At 30.2% G+C, this 21,632-nt stretch overlaps 4 protein-coding genes across 4 annotated transcripts; 2 read left to right on the top strand and 2 right to left on the bottom strand.

Moving 5' to 3' along the window:
- Positions 1-3,764: 3,764 nt before the first annotated feature.
- Positions 3,765-6,392, bottom strand: LOC124910837. The gene has a single exon (XM_047451520.1). The coding sequence runs from the start codon at positions 6,268-6,270 to the stop codon at positions 3,913-3,915; it is 2,358 nt and encodes a 785-aa protein (XP_047307476.1). The 5' UTR covers positions 6,271-6,392; the 3' UTR covers positions 3,765-3,912.
- Positions 6,393-9,109: 2,717 nt separating this feature from the next.
- LOC124946173 (uncharacterized protein At4g22758-like) lies at positions 9,110-10,518 on the top strand. Its single transcript, XM_047486743.1, has 3 exons — positions 9,110-9,624; positions 9,731-9,941; positions 10,107-10,518. The coding sequence occupies exons 1-3, from the start codon at positions 9,313-9,315 to the stop codon at positions 10,319-10,321; spliced, it is 738 nt and encodes a 245-aa protein (XP_047342699.1). The 5' UTR covers positions 9,110-9,312; the 3' UTR covers positions 10,322-10,518.
- Positions 10,519-11,245: 727 nt separating this feature from the next.
- On the top strand, positions 11,246-11,936 carry LOC124910832. The gene is made up of 2 exons (XM_047451515.1): positions 11,246-11,642; positions 11,732-11,936. Exons 1-2 carry the CDS (start codon positions 11,330-11,332, stop codon positions 11,884-11,886), a joined length of 468 nt encoding a protein of 155 aa, XP_047307471.1. The 5' UTR covers positions 11,246-11,329; the 3' UTR covers positions 11,887-11,936.
- A 3,774-nt stretch (positions 11,937-15,710) lies between these two features.
- LOC124945137 (ACT domain-containing protein ACR8-like) lies at positions 15,711-18,180 on the bottom strand. Its single transcript, XM_047485519.1, has 6 exons — positions 17,880-18,180; positions 17,491-17,536; positions 17,301-17,415; positions 17,127-17,194; positions 16,481-17,047; positions 15,711-16,393 (listed from the first exon to the last, which is right to left on the bottom strand). The coding sequence occupies exons 1-6, from the start codon at positions 17,939-17,941 to the stop codon at positions 15,908-15,910; spliced, it is 1,344 nt and encodes a 447-aa protein (XP_047341475.1). The 5' UTR covers positions 17,942-18,180; the 3' UTR covers positions 15,711-15,907.
- Positions 18,181-21,632: the final 3,452 nt, after the last annotated feature.

Genomic DNA, 21,632 nt, shown 5'->3' with positions numbered 1-21,632 from the left:
AAATACTACTTATTTTTATCATTACTTTATTGATGTAATATTGAATAGGTTAAGTTTATTTAAATAAATTATATTGAGAAATGTTATTATTGATCTTCTTGAATGTTTTTTGTTTCATTTTATTTGAAATTTGATTGTTTGGATTTTCTTGGAATGTTAGTGTTTGTTTATAATTTGTTCAAAATATTAATAATTGGAAGGAAAGGAGAGAAAATATTAAAGAAATATTAGCATGATTGTAAAGGACAAATCAAGCAAAACCCAGAGATGTATTATAGTAATTAGGAAGATGATTAGGGAGTTAGACTAATGAAGAACTAATGTGCAAAATTATAGGTGAAGCTGGAGAATATTAAGAAACTTAATTGAGGTGATTAGTGGGTAAGATCAATGATGATAATGATTTTGTTTATTTATGATAGCTCCATCCTAGCTAAAAAAAGCTCCATTTTATTCATTAATTAAATACTTCATGGCTAATTAATCAAGCCCTATTTTTTTGTTTGAATTAAAAAAGTTAACACATTCCCTAATTTATCATCCTTATTTTAACTTAAGTCAATTTCAGTAAAAATTAAATTTCAAATTTTTAATCTCTTAAAAATGATTATTAACACCTGACATTTTCATAGTAAGTGAATCAAACTCTATCTTAAATATCTTGCTATAATGTTGTTTAAATTTTCATAATTAGGTATTAAATTAGACAAATACTTAATATGCTTTTTAAACCTATATAAAGACATATATTACACATACATAATCAATTAAGTTACATTGATGATAGTTTCATCTTCCTTGAATTATTTACACATCTTAATCTTTTTTCATTCATTACATTACTCAATTTATTAATTAAAATATTTTAAAATTTTATTTTATCATTATATATAAATACCCTTTAAATATTTTTATACAAAACAATTACATCATCAAAATCATCATTAATCATTAATTTTTAAATAAACATGTTTAAAAAAAATGACAAACCTTTATATGGTTGTATTTTTTAAAATTCAAATATAATCAAACATAAATATCTTATGATAATCATATCAATCAATTTATTAATTAAAATATTATATATATATATTTAAAATATTTTATGTTATATATTATTACTCATTAATTTATTTTACCAAAAAAAACAAATTAATTTCACAAAATTACATTCTATAAATAAATTTAAATAAATTTAAATTTATTTAAATAAATCTTTCTCTCAAGCCCCAACCAACAATAAAATTAAATTGAATTTAAAATTTATGTTTAATTGAAAAGTTGTACGGATATCAATTGATTGGTCTGACTTGTCCACTTCATCCGACCTGACGTCACAATCATACATTCCACTTAAAAAATCTCTTTTACGACGTCACATGAGCCTTGTTTGGTAACACTATCTTTCATGTGTACAAAAGTTATGACTTTGTTGGAACTTGGGTTAAAAGGGATAATAAGTATAGATCAAATATCTTCTCTTCATACGCATCTAAAATGTCTTAAAGTTAAAATGGATGAGAAAGATTTAAATTAATAAATTAAAAAGTTTACAATTAATATATTTGTTTCATTAATAAATTTTCCTAACAAAATTCAAGTTAACCTCAAATTTCCACTTTGATGCCCAAGCCCCTAGGGTTAGTTAGCATCTAGGATCATTTGCTCCTAAATTACCGTTCTCTTTCGATTTCTTTTCACAAGGATGGGCATTATCGTAAATAAAAGAATAAAATTTATTTACGATAATACCCCTCCTCTGGTGCCCAGGGGAGTCGATCAATTTTGTTTAAAATTCATTAAAAATATATTTTAAAAAATGAGACTCCCACTTTTACATATTTTAAGTTAGTGTTGTTGTAACATGTTACATCATTATTTATCTCATTTCCTTCATAAATTTCTCTTTTTCTATCACTTCTTTAATATTAATAATTATTTTTTAGGCCCAATAAAAGTATTTTATTTATTGATATATTTATAAACTTAAAAAACACAAAGGTAAGAACCGATTAAGGTTAACTTAGTTTCCTACCTTGAAAATAATAATAATAAATAAATAAATATGTTAGACCAATACAATAAGGAATAACCCGAATCAAGTGGACTATGTTCTTTACACCTTCAAGAATATTGATGCAAATAAACTCTAAAATCATACAGATTAATAAATAAATTGTTCAGAATAAATAATAATTAAGTTGAATCATATTATGTAGCTTATTGAAATCAAGTTATTTAATAAAATAATATTTGAGGATGATTGAATAATACAAGCCAATAAACACGCCTATATTGCTGGTCTATAGTGTAATAATATTTATATAACCCAAAAAGGAAAGGGGTCCTCATACACGTGAAACAACAGTTCAATTTTTTGTAGACTGTATTTTACCACTTTTTCAAAAGCAAGTGATTGTTAATAATTATATTTCTCTTTAAATCTTGTACATTTCATCAATTTTATAATATAATATTTTTTATTTTTATTTTTATTTTTATATAAGAAGCTAACCGTATATTCTTGAGTTTTATATCTATTCAAGTATTCTAAGTGATATATATATATATATATATATATATATATATATATATATATATATATATATATATATATAAAATAAGTTAGTTAACTAAATTTTGTAGGTTTCTTTTTTAATTTAAAATTTTAGCATAATTTTTCATCGTTATAATTATTCACTTTAATTTAAAACGTTTTTATTAAAAATTAAATTCTTAATTTTTTTACCTATCATGTACTACTCTACTCTTGTTATTTGAGTTAAATTTATAAAATAAAATGTATTTAATGATTTACTAACATTACAAGTAAATTGATGATAATGTAAAAAATAAAACAAAAGGGATCGATGTGGATAATAATGAGAGCTAGCTAGCATTATGGATGTTAAAAAGAATCTTTCTTTTTTCTTGTAGAAAGAAAGAAAATGTCGTCCTTTATAATAATCATTATAATCTTCCCCCTCCCATTTTTTAAATCTTTAATTAATTGAAAATTAGTGGACTGATTGATTAACATTCAACTATAGCATAGTCTAGCTAGTCAATATCTCAACCTCTACAAATTTCACTTTTTCATTTTATTTGGTGAGCTGTCCCCCAAACAATATTATTTATTATTTATCACCAAAAATTTAATTTATTAAAAAGCAAAAATAATTATAATCTATAAACATGTTATTTGTTGTAGATTAGAATTGAATTCATAAATTTTAATCTTTATAGAATATCTTTCACTTGATTTAGTAAAAGCAAATAAGAATGTAAATAGTAACATTTGCCGACAAGATTTCTGTCTCTCCACTAAAACACCCATTAGAGGACCCTATGAACTTTGTTTTGTTTTGTTTTCACCTTTTCTTTAGCTTACTGTTGTTTGATGGATGGATTGATTGGTGGTTAAAGGAATCTAAAACCCATCATCAATTTAAATGTTTTGTTTTTATTTATTTATTATTAATAATATACATGCTTCTAGAACAAATTGATGAGTGAAATAGCATCTTCATTTCTGATGAGTTGCTGCTGCTAATTCATGCCTTTCGACAGGCTTTAATTCCCTCCCCCAACAATGGGTCCGTCCTACTCCTCATACAACCCAACCAACAAAACCTTTTTTTAGCAATCATGCAACGGTACAATTCTCAAAAACAAAAAACAAAAACAAAAACAAAAAATTTATATAAAATTCATCAAGTTTTCCTAAATCATCTTCCGCACAAAACAATCCACTCTTTAGATTAAGAATAATAATAATAATAATAATAATCAAAATTGAAAATTGTAAACCTACAAATCAGACCATATCCTAATTAAATAAGAACAACTTACTAACTTACTAGTTACTAACTACTACTACAACTCTTGCAACTTACATAAAACCCCAAAAAATCAACAAAAAACCTCATGATCTTGTAAAACATCGTCATCATCACCATTAACCACCTCGAATTCCTTATCTTCTTCGATCGAAAAATGCTGTCGTCTATCGATCTTCGAATGAGCAGCAATGAATATCATCTTTTGAGCCCTATCCATGGCCGCCCTCGAATGCCCACCATTTCCTACCCCGCCCACACATCTCAGAAAAGACAAATTACACTTAAACCCTCCTCCTCCGCCACCGCAAGAAGTGGCGTGCAAGAATATAAGCCTAACCGCAACTTTCCCCAAAGACTTAAACTGAGTCAAATGAGTCTCCCAAACAAGCCTACTACTTTGAGGATTCGCAATCTTCATCTTACCCGTTATTTCATCCCTCTGTTTCATTTGAACCGCCTGAGCGTAGACAGGATCAAGACCTTCAGTCCTCCATTTCATAAGCTCCATTAACACGATATGAGCTTCCTCTCTCGAAACAAGCCTTGTTACAATCTTATCAACGTCTTTTTCTTGATCGGATGTTAAGCATTTAAAAGGAGGCAAATATTTCCCACTAGTGTCTCTAATCAAATACAGAGGATCCAATATGAAAGCAGCAGCCCAAGCAGGGTGATAATTCTTCTTGAACCGTCTCTCCATTATCTTCTCCATTTGTGCTTCATCAGAAATGTGGAATTTCGAACACCAATCCTTAACTTTCCTTCTCATTTCATCCCAAAGAGGAAGACATTGGCCGACTAATGGTTTCTCAGTTTCTATTTCGTGAGCCATTGCCTTTATTAACTTCACTAGCGAATGAACAGCTTCCAATTCGTTCCAAAAACGAGGATCCCTCATCATATCTTCGATTTCCCTAGCAGTTTGATCCTCAATCGACACAATCTTAAACGATTCATCCATCAAAACCAGCTGCAACGCCCTGGCGGAGCTCAAAATATCCTCGACCAGCATTTGGGATGGACCGAAATTGGATCTTTCGTTATGTTTCGATGGAATTCTCAACAGCCCGGCTTGACCGTATTCCTGCAACTGATACTTGTGAAATGTATGCCGGATTTGAGTCTTGTTGTTAATGAAATTCGCTAGCTTTAAACAATTGTTGATCACGTTTTTCAATAATGGAAGCTCCTTACTAAAATCTTTAATTAAGCTTATGAATGCTTGAAATTGACATGAGAGATTAACCAACCAATGATGTTGACTCTCTAAGTTCTTTAAAGCTTTGGTCTTGAATCTGTCAGCAACAATGCCGACACAGAGTTGAACAGAATTACCACAGATTCCTCTGATCGTGTCCCATAGTACTTCCTCTGCGTATTTTGAAGGAACAAAACCACTTGTGAAAACAGCCCGACGGAATACGCTGGTTCCGTTTGGTAGATTTACTGCTACATTCACCAAGTTTTCTTCTCCAAAGTTCTTGGATTTCCACCCGTCTGATGAAATTTGAAAGAACATAGCGTCGCGAATCTTGGCTTCGGACTCTGCTTTCGCTTCCTCGTACTTGGAATCCAGTCTAGCTCCGGCGATGTCTCGTTTTGATAACGCTGGCAAACCGACCTGGTTTAGGAAAGCCTTGAACTTTGGGTGTTCTATGGCGGAAAATGAAACAGAGCCGCAGCATTCGTAAACCCAATCCGTTAGAAATTCAAGAGATGTATCGACCTGGGCTTTACTCAGGGCAGGACCGGGCGAAGCTTTTGGGGATTTAAGTTTCTTCACACTATCTTCCAACATTGCTAAAGCCCCTAAATCTTCTTTTCCACCCGATAACATCAAATGCTGATGATTTTGCCCGCCGGAAGTGGCGCTGACGACTGCGGCACTGGAACTGGCAGCTACCGTAACTGCCGGCGGGTAGGCGAGTTCGACGGAGAATCTTGACGGGTCAACAATTGCTAGAGGCAGGACCTGATATGAAGAAGAAGTAGCAGGGGCACGACCGGCGCCGCCGGATGAAGGGCGTTTACGGCTGTTTTGAGAGGAGGAAGAAGGAGAAGCAAGACTGGGTAAGGTAGTGGCTGTCGGGATTGAAACAGAGGAAATGGGTTTTGGGTTAACTGGTGAATTGAAATTGGGACATGTTCCTCTTTTTAGATGCTCTGATGCTGTTCTTGACGGATTGGAGGCGGAGAACACAGCGTCACATAAAGAACATCTTAATTTAACAGCTTTAGCTAGACCAGTGTCTGAATTATTAACAAGCATCGGTTCAAGATGGTTCCAATACCAAGCACCTTTACCTTTAATCGCTTTTGTTCGCACCAAAACCAAACCTTCAAACCTTTTATGCACCGCCTTCGCCGCAACCTCGTCAGCCGACGGTTCGGTCGGTGTCTGTGAAGATGTTGTATTACTGGTCGCCATTGTTAAAGAAAAAACTATTTCTTTATAAAGACAGTTAATTTAACTTGATCGCCGTCTTCTTCTTCTGCGGCGGCGGCGGCGGCCGGCGTTGATGCCGGTGAGCGAGGTTCATGAAGAATGGTGAAGAGAGAGAAAGGAGTCAGTCAAGAAAGTGACAAGAGAGAGAAGGGGGAGAAGAAGAAAGAATTGTCTAGCATGTGGTAACATCACGCGCCATGTATTGCGAATGGTGGAGATAAAAACGATGACTTCCCACGTGGCTATCTATCACACGAATGATACTGCTCATGAGTTTCTCGTCATTGGCTAGTGATTTACACGCGCCAATATTATATTATTTATTGCTTTATTTTAAGATTATTATAATTTTAATAATTAACTTTAAACATAGATTATTTTTATTTAATTTTGAAGGAAAGTTGGCCTATATTGACTTTGGCTTGAAAACATATAGGGCCATGCTGATTATAGTTATAATTATTAATAATATGTAACTTTTAAATTAATTCATTTTCTAAAAGAAACACTTCTTTTAAATAGAATCAATCATAACGTGATGTTTATTTATTAAACATTTTTTAAAACAAATAACAAATTTCAATCATATTAATGTCAAGATTAATTTTAATTTTAATAAATGCTAAACTAGGAGGACTCTTACCAAATAAACTAATGCCTAATGCCGATCCCGTATGCTAGAAGGACTGGAACGTTTGTTTGTGTTAAGCATATAGTTCGTTCTTATATTTTTTTTATCTCAAATTCTAAAAACCAACTAGAGGTTCCCACTCTTCTTTGATCCGTCATCCAAACATAATTTTTACTTGCTAAGAAACTTGCTCAAAAAGACATATAAGGCATATACAATAAAATATATTCGAAGTCGAATTGAAAGAGTAATAATTATAATTTGAACAATTATTCGGATGAAAATAGAGATGTGTTATCCGTTGTTCCGACTTACTCATATATATATATATGTTATGTATGGACGCAATTTTATAAAGTCGACGTAAGATCTAACATGAATGATTCAACTTATTTGAATTCTATTAATCTTATATCATTTACTTAATATTTATTTATATATTCACATTCAACTTTTTGAAAGAGAATCTTGTAAAGATTGAAATGTTTTGAATGATAAAAAGAATAATCAATTTCAATTATTGTCATATATAACATAGCAAGAAAATTTGTATACATTAAAATTAACTTTGTGGGATATTTGAAATTAAAATAATAATTTCTATAAAATAACAATTTCTAACTCTGACAGTCATAGAAGAAGACGATTATCTGAAATAATTGGTAAGAATTATTATTTATGGTAAAGAAAGAAAACAAATAAATACTTAAATACCAAAATAAGGTTACCAATTATACCTAACCCTTTATGACAGTATTGTTGGACTCTTCTCTATTTAATTTGTACAATAATAAATTAATAATAATAATAATCTCAATTCCATTTTATTTTAATTTGATTCACGTAACGTACTCGTAGTTGGGTGCGGTACATTAAAGGGACCACTTACTGTCTGCCTGTTTTTCTATCCAACTTTTGTTATTATTTTTCTTTTCAAAATATCCCTTTTTTCAAAGAGTCATTTCAATGTTACAGCAATTTTGCATATTTCAAACAAGCTCTAAATATTTTTCTTTTATGTCTATCATCAGTACAACAGTGTTGACCACACACCCAAAAAAGAAATCTCAATTTAATACCCTTTTTCAAAACACTCTTCAATTTTATATGATAATTCAATTATAACATAGTTCCAAATAAATAATAAATATTGAATGTATCATTGTAATCTAAACTAAACATTTTGTTTGTTTGTTTAGTTGTGATCTTTGTAATTTAGTGAACAAATAAAAAATATTAAACTTATGGTCCTCCATTTATGCAGCTTCCTAATATAATTGTTAAAAAATTATATATTTCTAAAAACATATAAAATGTTGAAATAACCACCACAAATATTTTGAACCACTTTTGAAACAAATAACTAAATATTTTCAATAAAATAAATATATATATAGCCAATTGGAAGGATGGAAATGTTTCCATGTTATACATCGTTGCAGCCACATCACAAGGAAACCTTAAACTATTGGACAAATAATTCAGCTTGTCACTGTCTGTCACACTAGTGCATATTTATTGAATCAAACACACATCTCTATATATATATGGATGGTTTTTCTTTGCCGTACATATTTAATGTTATTCCAAAATATATATTAAAAAATTTGAATTTGGATAGCTTTGAAAATAATTTATAGTGGACTTCAAAAATAAAAAATAAAAAATTATTGATAAAACGAATAGATAATCATAAATAATTAAATTAAAATTTTGAAGGTAATATAAAAAAATTAATAATAATTAAAAAATTCGAACTCACCATATAATATCATTGCTAGAAAAAGAAAAACAGTGTATATATTATAACTATGATTTAAAATATATGTTCATAAACTCAAGATGTAATTTTGATATTCATAATAGTTGAAGAATCAATTTATACTTTATGACAAATAAGTCCGGATCCAGCCCAGTATATAATAAAATAATTAAACCCACTTACCTATACCAATTAAACTAGATTTTTTTTCAAGAACCTCAATGCATTAAAATAGTGGACTATGCATAAATATTTAACCAATCAAAATATTTAATTTTATTAACTGGAAAAGGCCCAAACATCTAGGCCTTTCTTGATTTATAGATGTTAATTTGGGCCTCCATTGTACTGGGCCTTTAGAATTAAAACGGCAGGAGGATAGTTTAGTAAAATCAGAAGAGAGAGAAAGAAAATACCTTCCGTAAGCAATCAACCAACAAACTAAACCAAAACAACTACCCGTCTACGCGACTTCACGTTTCGGCCGTTTCTTCTTCCATGTCCATGGCCGAATTACAGAGAAGCTCAAGTGCTTCTGTATATACATCTATGTCTTCTTAATCACTTTACCTTCTTCATAAAACCTAGCCTATACTCATTCAATACACTTTCACAGATCGGATTCGAATCCATGTCAGAGAGAGATTACCGGCGAACAAACTCGGCGTCCAGCCGTCCATCATCAAGGCTTCCTCAACTTCATCCATCGTCGCCTCATCGGAGGAAAACTCCTCCATCCGCCTTCCGGCGATCATCGAAGTCATTCAAGCATGTCGAGATTATGCATCGCAGCAGTTCAGAACCGTCTCTGTTTACCGCAACGAATTCCTTCATCATCGGAGAAGATAACCGGAATCTCTCCACTCCGGAAGGCGTTCTCTATAGACCACAGACTTGTACAGACATGCGTTCTTCTCCTCAATCGCCGCCGAAACTGATCCAGGTGAAGCGTCAATTCGATTGTAACATCGATTTAGCCCTAGAAATCTAGAAGGATTGATTGATTGATGTTGTGATCTAATTAGTGATATAATAACTGTGAATGTTAGAAGGATTATAACAGGGATGCGAAGGTAGTGGTGAACGTGATGGTTGAAGGTAGTCCTGGTCCTGTTCGAGTTATGTTAAAGTTAGGATCTAGCGTTGAAGAAGCGATTAAGCTTGTTGTGAACAAGTATGGAGAAGAATGGAGGAGTCCTCTTCTTGATAAATCCGCTGCTTCATCATTTGAATTGCATCAATCCTATTTCAGCCTTGAATGTAAGTGTAAATTGCTCTTTCTGTATCCAACAATTTCAATAAACATGGAAAATTGAGATTTCATTTCTTCTTTTGGTCATATCTTGCCTAATTTGTTTAGACAATTAGCTACATCTACCAGTCATCTGTGGTTTTGATTCAATTGAAATTGTTGTTTATGTATAGGTTTGGACAGATCAATATTAATTGGGGATTTGGGTGCTAGAAGTTTTTATCTTAGAAAGGGTAGAGGCCGCCACATAGAAGTGCAATCTGGGCCGATTGCTACTCAACTTCCTTTGATCTTTTTCTCGGGTTTTATTGTGAGAAATATCAATAAGATCATACGAAGAACTCGCAAACTTTGGACACTTTTCGGTTGCATGCATTGTGATGGATGAAATTGAGAGTGTTTCATACATTTGGAGTACTAGCTTTAAAATTAAGAGTGATTTGTATATATATATTTCTTCAATTTTATTATAAATGGTTACTCTTTATTTAATATAAATGTAAATTATTGCAATTCAATGCAATTTGGGGTACCAATTTCAATGATGTCGTTTTCTTACAAATTATTTAGTGCAAAGCAGAATATAGCAGAATATTTATCTCCACGTTGCAAACTCCTCTGAATTATTGATATATATATATTTACATTATTATCTTTTTAAATTTTTAAATCTAAAGTCCAATACCCTAACAATTGACCCAATTTTAGCCATTACAATAAACATCTAATGTTGAATTTTAAATTATAAATTTATAATAATAGAATTATAGAAGGATATATAGTTAACTCTAAATAATGATATTCATTTCAATTTAAGACGTTTTAAATAAAAATCGATATTTATTTTATTAGGAACCATTTAAGCTAACCTTAAATTTTAATTGAAAAAAGCATTATAGTTATTTTAATTTATGAATTTATTAATTTTTAGGATAAAATTATAGATCTACTAAATTCATAGGGAAGGTCAATCTTGCAAATAGTTGGGGATTTGAAGGGCAAGAAGTAGTAGTATCACTTTCCTGGAAATTTCCGTTCACTTTTTTTTTTGTTTTTGTTTTCGATTTCCTGAGGTCTCCACTTAATATTTAAGATAAAAATTAATAATTATATTAGTCATATTCATGTGCTTGTTTAATTTCTTGTATAATGATTGTATATAATAATTCAACCAAAAAAAATCAACATTCAATTCAATGTTATCTTTCATTTATTCTAATTTAAGTTATTTTCTCACTGAAGTTAGTAATTTGAAAGATTTGGAATTATTTAGAGAATATAAATAAGTTAAAATAAATCAAAACAAACCAAACAACTCTTTGTGCATGAAGACTAAATTGGTTAAAAGCTCATCAATTTGTAACATAAATGAGAAATGAATTGGTGAGTGAGTAATATGGCTAGGCAGCCGGTGGTCTGTTACCGGCGTCATCTAAACGGCGAGTCATCAAACTCGGTCGAGCTTGTGGGACGACAGGCAATCAATTTGGAGACGGTACCATCGGCAAGAATGCCCATGAAACTATTGCTGAACGTGAACGTGGAAGGAAGCTTTGGGCCGATTCCGGTTGTGATCCATGCAGAAGAGACGGTTGAGGGTTTGGTAAAGGCTGTAATTGAGATCTATGTGAAGGAGAAGAGACGGCCATTGTTGGCGAAATCCGATCACCGGCTTTTCGAGCTTCATTACTCGACATTTAGCTTGGACAGTGAGTAGTTTAATATTAAGAATTCATTATAATATTTTCAGTTAATTGGGTGTAATTAAAAATTAAATTTGGATCATGATGAATTGCAGGTTTAAAGATGGAGGAGAAGTTGATGAATTTGGGGAATTCAAGAAAGTTTTATTTGTGTCGAAAGAAGGTGGTGGCTGCCATCACTTGCAAGAAGGAAGCAGAGACAATTGCAGAATCTGGCTTCTTCATGTCCAAATTGTTGTTTTTATTATAATTAATTACTTCTTTTTAATTAATAAATCTAATGTGATGCAATTTTCCTTATTTAAATTATTCTATCTTGTTATGATCTGGGAAATTTGAATATCAAAGACAATTTGCATATAGCATGCCCTTAATTCAATAATGTAATCCCATTTTATAGGCCATAAGTGGGTATTCTCATAAAGTAATTAAAGGATCTAGAGCATTTTTTAAAGTAAAGAAATACTTAGGGTATAATATAAGTACTTAATTTAATATAAAAGTGTAGAATTAACTAGGAAATTTGAAATTTCCCCCACAAGTCTACTATGTATGCACATTCTAATAATGGTCATGACTTTAATTAATTATTATGTCAATATTATAATTACTCAGTTACTTGTGATATTAGCTTAGCCTGCACAATCTTAATTTACGCAAGAAATATTCTTCACTATATATATATATATATATATATATTATAGATATATGTGTGTTGCAGCAAAATTTGACAAAATGAAAATCTTTTGAAAGAATTAGAAAGTAGACTTCTGTTCTTTCTTCACAGACAAGTTTAATAATTTATTCATATATCTTATAATAGAGTTTTTTAAATTAATAAGTTAGTTTAAATGATAAGAATTTTCCAAATAAACTAACTTAGTTAGAGATAATGTCTCAAAATGAACCCTATAAACAAACAAAGTGTAACACTTGAAATAACGACGTTTGCAGACATAATATATATTGATCCACTAGACAAAAACAAAAACTAATCTAATAAAAGAGAGAAAGAGGAAAAAGTTTAAAACATTTGAATTTGTTTGTTTGCTCCTAAAACTTTCTCTGAGTATATGAAATTAGTTTTTAAATAACCCCAAACAGAAAATAAATAAAGTGAGATGAGAGAAATCTTAAATTAATACATGAATTCAATTTAAAGCACTAAAATAATTGGGAAAAAAGCATATAAATTATGTAATGTAGTTAAGAAGTTAGGTGGAGTCCGGATGAATATTAATAAACAAATAAAAATTATATATTTAAAAAAAATGCTAGTTGGGAAAAGAGAAATTAGGCATAACGAGAGCAGACCTATTTTCTTGAAATAAAATATGTTATATAATAAACTAAATAATACCAATCCTAAGCCTAATAAATAAAAAGTAGAAAAAGTTAATTTCATACCTTCTCTATTTCAAATATTTTTCATTCAAGCCACATGAACATGAATTATGAAATGGGGAAATAACTTTTTATAAAATGTGAAAACAAGTAAATTAGATCACAAAGTATTGACCTAGCTACCTAATGGAATACAGTCAAATAAAAGCTAAAATATAATAATTAATAATAATAATAATAATTTTTTTGACAATATAACTTTCTTTCATCTTCCTTTCTCCATTTGACACTTCAAAAAATTGGTTCAAGTTATTATTATAATAGCAAAGCATGCAAACTATTTATTTTTTGAAAAAGTTCATTTTTATTATTAGTCACCATGGAAAAAATTATAATATGCATGATTTGTTCTTATCTAAGAAATAATAAATTAATAATAGCTTATAAATAAATATTATCTTGCTTTAGACAATACTTGTTTCATTTGAGCTCATTTAATGGTTACATATTTAAACTTTAAAAAAAATATTTAATATGTTAATTATCCCATTGCAATGTTAATGTTCAAATTGAGCCGCACAAAATTTTATGTGTTAATTTTACATATAATATATATATATATATATGCTTATTATAAATGATATAATTAATAATATGAAATTGTGAACGGGTCATTGCATTATATAAAGAAAGGCCCAACTAAGCCCTTTTCATTTTGGGTCTTAAATATATTAATCTTTTCTCATAGATCCATGTTATTAATTAGGCTTTCTACAAAGAGTTATGAAATTTTATTGGTTTGATCTGGGCCAGTGGCCACATTATTGTATATACTATATCTCTATAGCCATGGCCCATGGCCCACGGCCCAAAGAGCTTTATAAATGTTTGAAAGTTTTTACTAGCTAGGTTTCTTGTCCAACTCGTTTTCTCCAATCACTGTTGTATAATTTTCAAATTAGTGAAAGTTTTGAATTTTCTTCAATACCTGGGATTTTTTTCTATCTTAGAGGCTTGTTTGATTAATTTTATTTGTTACACACTTAAATACATTTTATTATATTAAACATATTCAAATTATTAAACTTTGTGTATGAACTCAAGTTTATTCTTCTTATTTATTTTAAAATTATCCAGCGCGGTAATTTATTTGCTAAAACTAATGTAACAGTATGATTTATTACGCGTGAAATCACATCTTATTTAAATTATAAGTTGAATTAAACTAACCATAGGTTTTTACGTAAATACGTAATTTGTTATTTATTTTTTTGTCATTGTATGTATAACAGTATTCATGTCGATTAAATTAACTCAAAAACAAATAATCCTCTAAAACTCCTGATTAATGATAGTATTAAGAGGGGTGTATGAATAGATTATAAGAAGTATTAATTAATTAATAGTCGTCGTCCAAGCAAATAAGTTTAGAAATTTGGCATATGCATTGTTGGAAGTGTTTGTTTGCTAATAATAGTATATCTATGAACATGGGGGAATATTCATCAGAAAGTTCAAGAATATAAATGCCAAAGGCAAAGTTTATAGATAGAAACAAAACTACTTTAATTATATATATACATATAAAAGAGTTAGAGAGTAAATTAAGGGCAGGGTTTGAGAAAAACAAGGTCTTCTCATTAACTTACGGTCGTAGTGTCGTTGTGTATGTCTTGTTCACGGGACCCGTATATATATGTTTGCTTTGAACGTGTTCAACATTAATTAATCATTGTCTTAATAATATATAAATAATACTTTATTAATTATTAATTATTAATTAATTTTGACCCTTAATTAAAAAGATGTTATAATATTATTGATTAAATAAGAAATGCATGTTTAAATTAATTAAGAGTAAAATCCAGCGTGTCTTGAATGTCGAGTTGTCTATATATAGAAATAGGTGTGCTGTCATTGATGCCAGCTCAGCCGCATTCTTCCTCGGTGGGACAAATCGCCACGTTAAAATGCTGACTTTTCAACGCCCACAACAATGCCCAAAGCAAAGTAAAGCCGTACGTAGTAAAATAAATAAAAGAAAGTAGTTGTTGGCTGCCAGCTCAACCTCTAACTTTGAGCCTTCACCACGTTGTCATTTTCCTTATCTATTATTAATAATAAAGACCGACCGACCACCCAGCCAGCAAACCAGCAATCTCGATCTATAAGTCTGGGTCGGTGCTGTTGAAAATTGAATTACAGTTCAAAACATAATGCCCAAATTCATCTCTAATTTATTATTATTAATTATGTTAGGTATGAAATAAGCTTAATGGACAAGTAATTTTGGGTGACAAACCCCCCAGCAAACTTTGGTGAAGAAAGTCATTTCATTTATTATTAAACTAAATAGCAGTTTCAAGCTTGAAATAGTAGTGGGATTAATTACTTCCAACTTCCAAGTAATATCCATACAAATAGTGTTTTCAAAATTAAGTTATTATTTATAAATTGGGGTGGGCCAATTCAATTCAATTCAATTTTCTACCAATTAATTGACTTATTAGTGGCGACTACCATTAAAATTATTTTCTTTGAATTTAGGCTGCCTCTTTCTCACTAATCATGACCTCATCGCTGATCTGTAAAAGTATATTGCTTATGTCATTACATGAAACTGTTTACAGAATTAACAAATTAATTATTGATTGACCAAGTCAACAAGTCATGCTTCATTTTAAGAGATAATCAAAAGTCAATAATAATAATAATAATAAAAGCTAATACTCTTCTAGATTTATATACAAAAATATTATTATTAATAAGTACAAGTACAAATTAATTGGATCACCAACTAATACTACCAAGACTCTCATATTTCTATCGTCCAACATTTAGTCATGTACTATATATACTTCAAAAGAAAATAATCCAATACAACCCAACTTTATATGTACACCCGACCCGGAAACCATATTCAAGATTCAAGAATAGGATCTGACTAATCCCAAATTGTAAAGATTTCTTCTAAGTATACTCCCCAACAGCAGCAAAACTGTCCCCCCAATCCCAACTGAAGTATTCGACGACGACGTCGTATCCTCTCTTTCGGTCTTGTCGTGGAATATTTTGGGCAATTCCTTAACTTTCAAGCTGTTTAATCCGATTTTGTCTCTAACCGATTCTATCAGGTTAGGATCAGCTTCGTTTCCTATTGCGTCGGTAACATAAAAGATGTTGAGAGCTACTTCCTTTGTAGTCGATATCTCAGCTTGAGTCACGTTTAAACCGTTTTCTCGGAAAGTTCTTGTTACCTCAGCTAGCAGTCCTCTTTTGTCTTCTTTACGTAGTTCCAATCTAACTCCTAGAGATGCTCTTCTTTCTATGGCAGCACGAAGACACAGAATCACCCTTTGATTCTCTGCATCTGAACTTATCGGTGTTCCATCTACATGTCTGATATAGAATTCCTGCAATTTTCTTTCATTTTACATCACTAATGCATTGATTGATTGAATAATTGATTGATAAAAATATTATAACTTTAGTTTACTAACCAGATTGGCCATATCTTCAGCAGTGTTGATTGTTGCGTGAAAAACAACGTACTCTAAATCAGTTAAAGTACAAACAACATCAAACAGAAGCTTCATCCTGTCCTTGCATTGTATATTCACGACAGAATACTCTCTTTCCAAGCAATTCTGGACTGCCACATTGAGAAAATCTGTATACGTTTTTATTATGGGTTCCCTTTCGTAATCACGATCAGCAAACATCATTTGATGAAGTCTCCTTTCTGTGTGGGTCTCAGTCAACGAGATTGATGTTTTCGCACTCCGGATGTCGTTGTCTCCCTTTAACACGTTCCTCAATCGAGCTTCGATGTCGTGGAGCTTCTGCGAGTCTTCAATTGATGAACCGGATTCACAATCTTTGAGGTAGATTAATGAAGCTATTCTTCCGTTGTGCGTCCATACTTTGGATTCGATAACATTGCATTGTAATTCTGATAAAACTGCGAAAACCTCTGATAGTAAGCCAACACGGTCTGTCCCGGTTAGCTCGAGCGCTGTCAAGCCTTCGAAGTTCTTCGGGCTCGAATGATGAATTGATTCAAGCGACTGTTTAATGAACAAATAACTGATTGATTAGTAATTCAAAACTTGAGAGGATAATCTGATAATTTGTTCAATTAATTACCTGTTCTAGGAAGTTGATGACGCTCTCGTCGGTTAATTTGTTTCCATTTAAATCAGTCACGTGGAAAACTGCAAAACAAACTCTTAATTTCAGTTACATTTCAGTTAGAAATACTAATATGCGCCGGAAAGGAGATGCGCGGAATAGCATAAACATAAACCCTAGAACACTAACCATCCATAAACCATCTCCCGTCGGATGATACGTAGGCTTTTTTAATAGAGAGGTTCAAATCAGTAAGGATCTGAACTGCTTGGAGAAGATTTCCATGTTTCCTGGCGCTGTCAATCTACATATAGATGAAAGAAGTTAGAGATGATACTAATTTCATTAAGGTTTTTAAGAAGGATTGGAAGAAACTTACAATAACGCGTGTGGAATTTGAACAACCGGCATTATCAACCATGGCTCTGTGAGAAAGGATCGACAGAGACAAGTCAGAAAGAGGCGACTAATTTATTTATTTTCAAAATTTGAAAAGAATAAAAGCAATGTGAAAGGGAGATTCGTCATCGATGTTTGAAATAGTCGTTGAAACTTGAAAAGTAAAAAGTATGAACTGGAATTTCTGGAATAGAAACTTGAATGTTACGAAATCATCGACGGAGAAATTCACTGTACTGATTATACCTAATTCCGGTAGATCGATCTCTAGTACTATCTTTGTAGAACGATTTCATCACAGATTCATAATCAACTATGTGTGGTTCAAAACAAAGAGAAAAAAAGGATTAGATTAAGCGCGTAACTCACCTCGGCATCGTCATCCTTGTGACAAGCTTCTCGTATTCATCTAAATACGAAGGCCACGCCATCTCTATTCTTCTTCTTCAGATGATGATGAATCCTCAAATTAAACTGCGAAAGAGCGAACAAATCAGAAAAGTATGATTCTCAAGAACGGTTTCTTCTTTAGAGCCGAAACTTCGTTCGAATTAATCGCCGTTAAAAGGATGATCGGAATTCTCTCTCTAGAAATTGCTTGGCTCTGTAGTATGTAGTAGTAGGTTACTCTCTCTCTCTATACCCAAAAAGCACGGTTTGCCTTGACTCCCGCGACCTTCCTCGGTTAGGGGAGTATTTATATTTATATTTATTATTTGATGAAAATAAATAAATTATTTTGCATTATATTCCCGTGAAAATATATAAATAGAATTGTACAGTTATGGGCGTGACTGACGCTCTATATCATTACATAACAGTCATTCTCTAATTTACATAAATGCCCCTAAGATCTTTTTCTTCCTTGGATATTCCGGAAACTTGTATTACTCTATGAATCTAAACAAATAAGATATTTTAAGTAATTGTTATCCATTAAACTTATTTTAAATAAATCTTAATTCGAATATAAGTAATCAAGATATTTAAAGTAACTGTTATCTATTAAAACTTATTTTGGATCGAATACTTGATTTTATGTGTATTATTTATTAGCTTAATTCATACATACCTTAATAATACGTTATTTTAAAGTTATTTTTATAGTAATTTTTTAATTTCAAATCCTATCACATTATTCTTGTTATTATATATAGAATAATATATTTATAAAAGATTATGATAATATAATATAACATTATTATATTAATTTTTTTTATAAATTTAATAAAATATTTATATATTAAACATATTAATATAGTTTAAAATAACCAATAAAATATAATTTTTTATCTATTCTAAAGTGCTGGTTTTATTAATGGTTATTTTAATTTTGATGTAGGGATTTAATAAATTTATTTTATATATAATAATAATATATTTTTTAAAGATATTATTATAATATTATGATAATATCACTTTTATATTAATTTTATTATAAATTTAATTTAATGTCTATATATTATAACATATATAATTATAATTCAATATAATATAATATAATATATTCTCTATTCTAATATGGTATTATAGCCATATTTTGTTAGACATTAATTATTACTTTAATAAAAATATATTGATATTTTTATTTTCTTTAATTATTATAATTTCGAAGTTTATTTTTAGTTGTTGTTTTATCGAACCATTAATTTTCATGAGATTTTACTTTTTTTCATGGTTTCTTTTTATACAAACACAATGTCATTTCGTTGTTAAATAAATTATAACACTCACGAGTAATTTTATAGTTTATTTTTCGTTATTATCACAATAATTCAATGTCCCTAAGATTCTACTTTCTTCACAATATTTTTTTTAGACAACACATTATCATCAAATCATTTGATAAGTTTTTAACATTTAGAGTTTATCTTGAAAAAACATATAATCAAAATTTCACAACCTTATCTTTAACCTTCTCAATTTGAAAAGAGTTATTAGTATTTTTATAAATTTAATTTAATGTTTAACCTGTGTAATTTAATCTATCAAATAAAATATAATTTTTTTCTCTATTCCAACCAATCTAAAAAGGAGTATAGTAGATTCATAACATTATAAAAATATATTAAAATAAATACTTACTTTTTAAAATTAAGTTATAAGTTATTACTATTAGTTTACCTTTTCCAATTTTTATAAACACATATTTTCTTTCAAATTTTTTTTTTAATTTAAAAAGTTAGTATAATTTCAAATTCATAACTTTCATTTAAAATTTGAATACAATCATTTTTCATTAATTACTTATCTAACAAAAATAAATAATTTAAACAAACAAAATAACTGTAATTACAATGAAAATTGTGATAAAATAATACTGGTTATTAATTATTTGTAGCGTAGGGTACCCTAACAACGGGTACGTCTCATTAAACCGCCGCATTTGGGAGTGAACCGGTTTCCGCCGTAACATGGTTCGTACCATCAGTGTTAATGATCAGGCCCAGCATAAAAGACTCCAATCACGTGCATGTACTGCACAAAAACACGTTCTCCAGCTGGCATTTCCCTCCTGTCCCCCTTCCACGTGGCATTTCCCTCCAACAACCTTTCCTTTTCTTTTTTTCCTTTTTTAAAATTTAAATTTTAAAAGAAACCACCCTAAACCGCTTAAGACAATGGCGGGAAACATAAAAATAGACGGTTAAGATCTTCCCGCCCAATCGATCCAACAGTAATTAAGCTTCTTTCCAACCCCGACAATGGATCATGCCAGCTGGGACCCCATGAGTTTGACGTCAAAGCTACGTCGGACAGACGTAATGACGTGGCTGTCCATATGGCTTCCAAACTCTATTTTATTATGACAGCTCACACGCTTGTAAGTGGGACTCTCATATAATTTATTTATTTAAAATATATTAATTCAAAAATATAAAAAAATTAACAATTCATTGTTCCAGCTGTACAGTAGTAGTTGCTGGTAGTTGTTCAATCCATTTTTAATTTAATCATGTTGATATTTTTATTTTGAGAAAGATAAACTCAACGACTCTACAAAGCCACGTTTTGAAACCCTCGTTCCGGGTCTTAAAATCGCTCATTTCGAGACCAAATATTTTTTTTGTTCCGAAATCATCGTTTTGGGACATTTTTAATTTTTTGTCCTAACCACCGTGTTTCGGGACATTTTTAACTTTCTCTCTACTACCCACGTGACATGACATGCCACGTCAATTCGTAAACTTGCTCTCTCTAAATTTTTTGTTGGTTTTTTTTTTTCTTTTAATTTTTAGTGATCAATTAATTCAGCATTATAAAAAGGAACAATAAATTAAAATTAAATTGGGGGTGGCTGCAAAACATCAATTCAATTGGATACTGTATATGAAATAAATAATTTAGTTGATCGTTACATATTTGAGCTGTCAATATCTAATATATTGTTTACAATCCTGGAAGCAAAACCAAAGTCATTACTGTCTTTTTATAAATAAATATTAAATTAATAATAATTCATTAATTATTACTCGTGACTCTCGGTGTTCATGATGGAACAAATTACTTTACAATATTATTTTAACTATATATCACTAATCCTATTTAAATTATAAATAGTAAATGTTAATAAAATTAGGTAGAAAGGCAAGGCATAGAATATTTTAGTTGAAGATTGAAAGAAGAAAAGATTGATGAAACTTGAAGTAAAGTATAAAAAGTAAATTTAACTATTCATCAACACAATTATTAAAATTATATAGTATTGAAATGAAATTAAGATATATAAAAATGTAATTAAATCCAAGTAACCTTAAAAGAAACAAGTTAATTATATAAAAGTTGCCATGTGGCAGTTGAGAAATGAAGACATAGATATCTATAAGAATCCCACTAATCTTTCATCGATTAATGGGAAGATCTAATGTGGGCCACGTCATCACCCACAATGAAAGATCTTCTCCACGTCACGTGATGCAGGTTGCTTAGCTAGGATCCCTTATTTCTCTCACTTTAAAATATCTTATATAAATTAACAAAATTAATTATTTTTTTTTTTTCATCTACATAATTATATATATATTTAAAAAGCCCAATTGTTATTTGTACTACATTCTAATAGGGCCGGACCATGTTTATTTGGATCAAACTAAATTCTATCCAAAAACTTTAGAATTAATC

Source organism: Impatiens glandulifera, chromosome 7, assembly GCF_907164915.1.
Source record: "Impatiens glandulifera chromosome 7, dImpGla2.1, whole genome shotgun sequence".
Taxonomy (NCBI): Eukaryota; Viridiplantae; Streptophyta; class Magnoliopsida; order Ericales; family Balsaminaceae; genus Impatiens; species Impatiens glandulifera.
The sequence above is the reverse complement of the archived record's forward strand: the minus strand, read 5'-3'. Positions and strand labels throughout refer to the sequence as shown.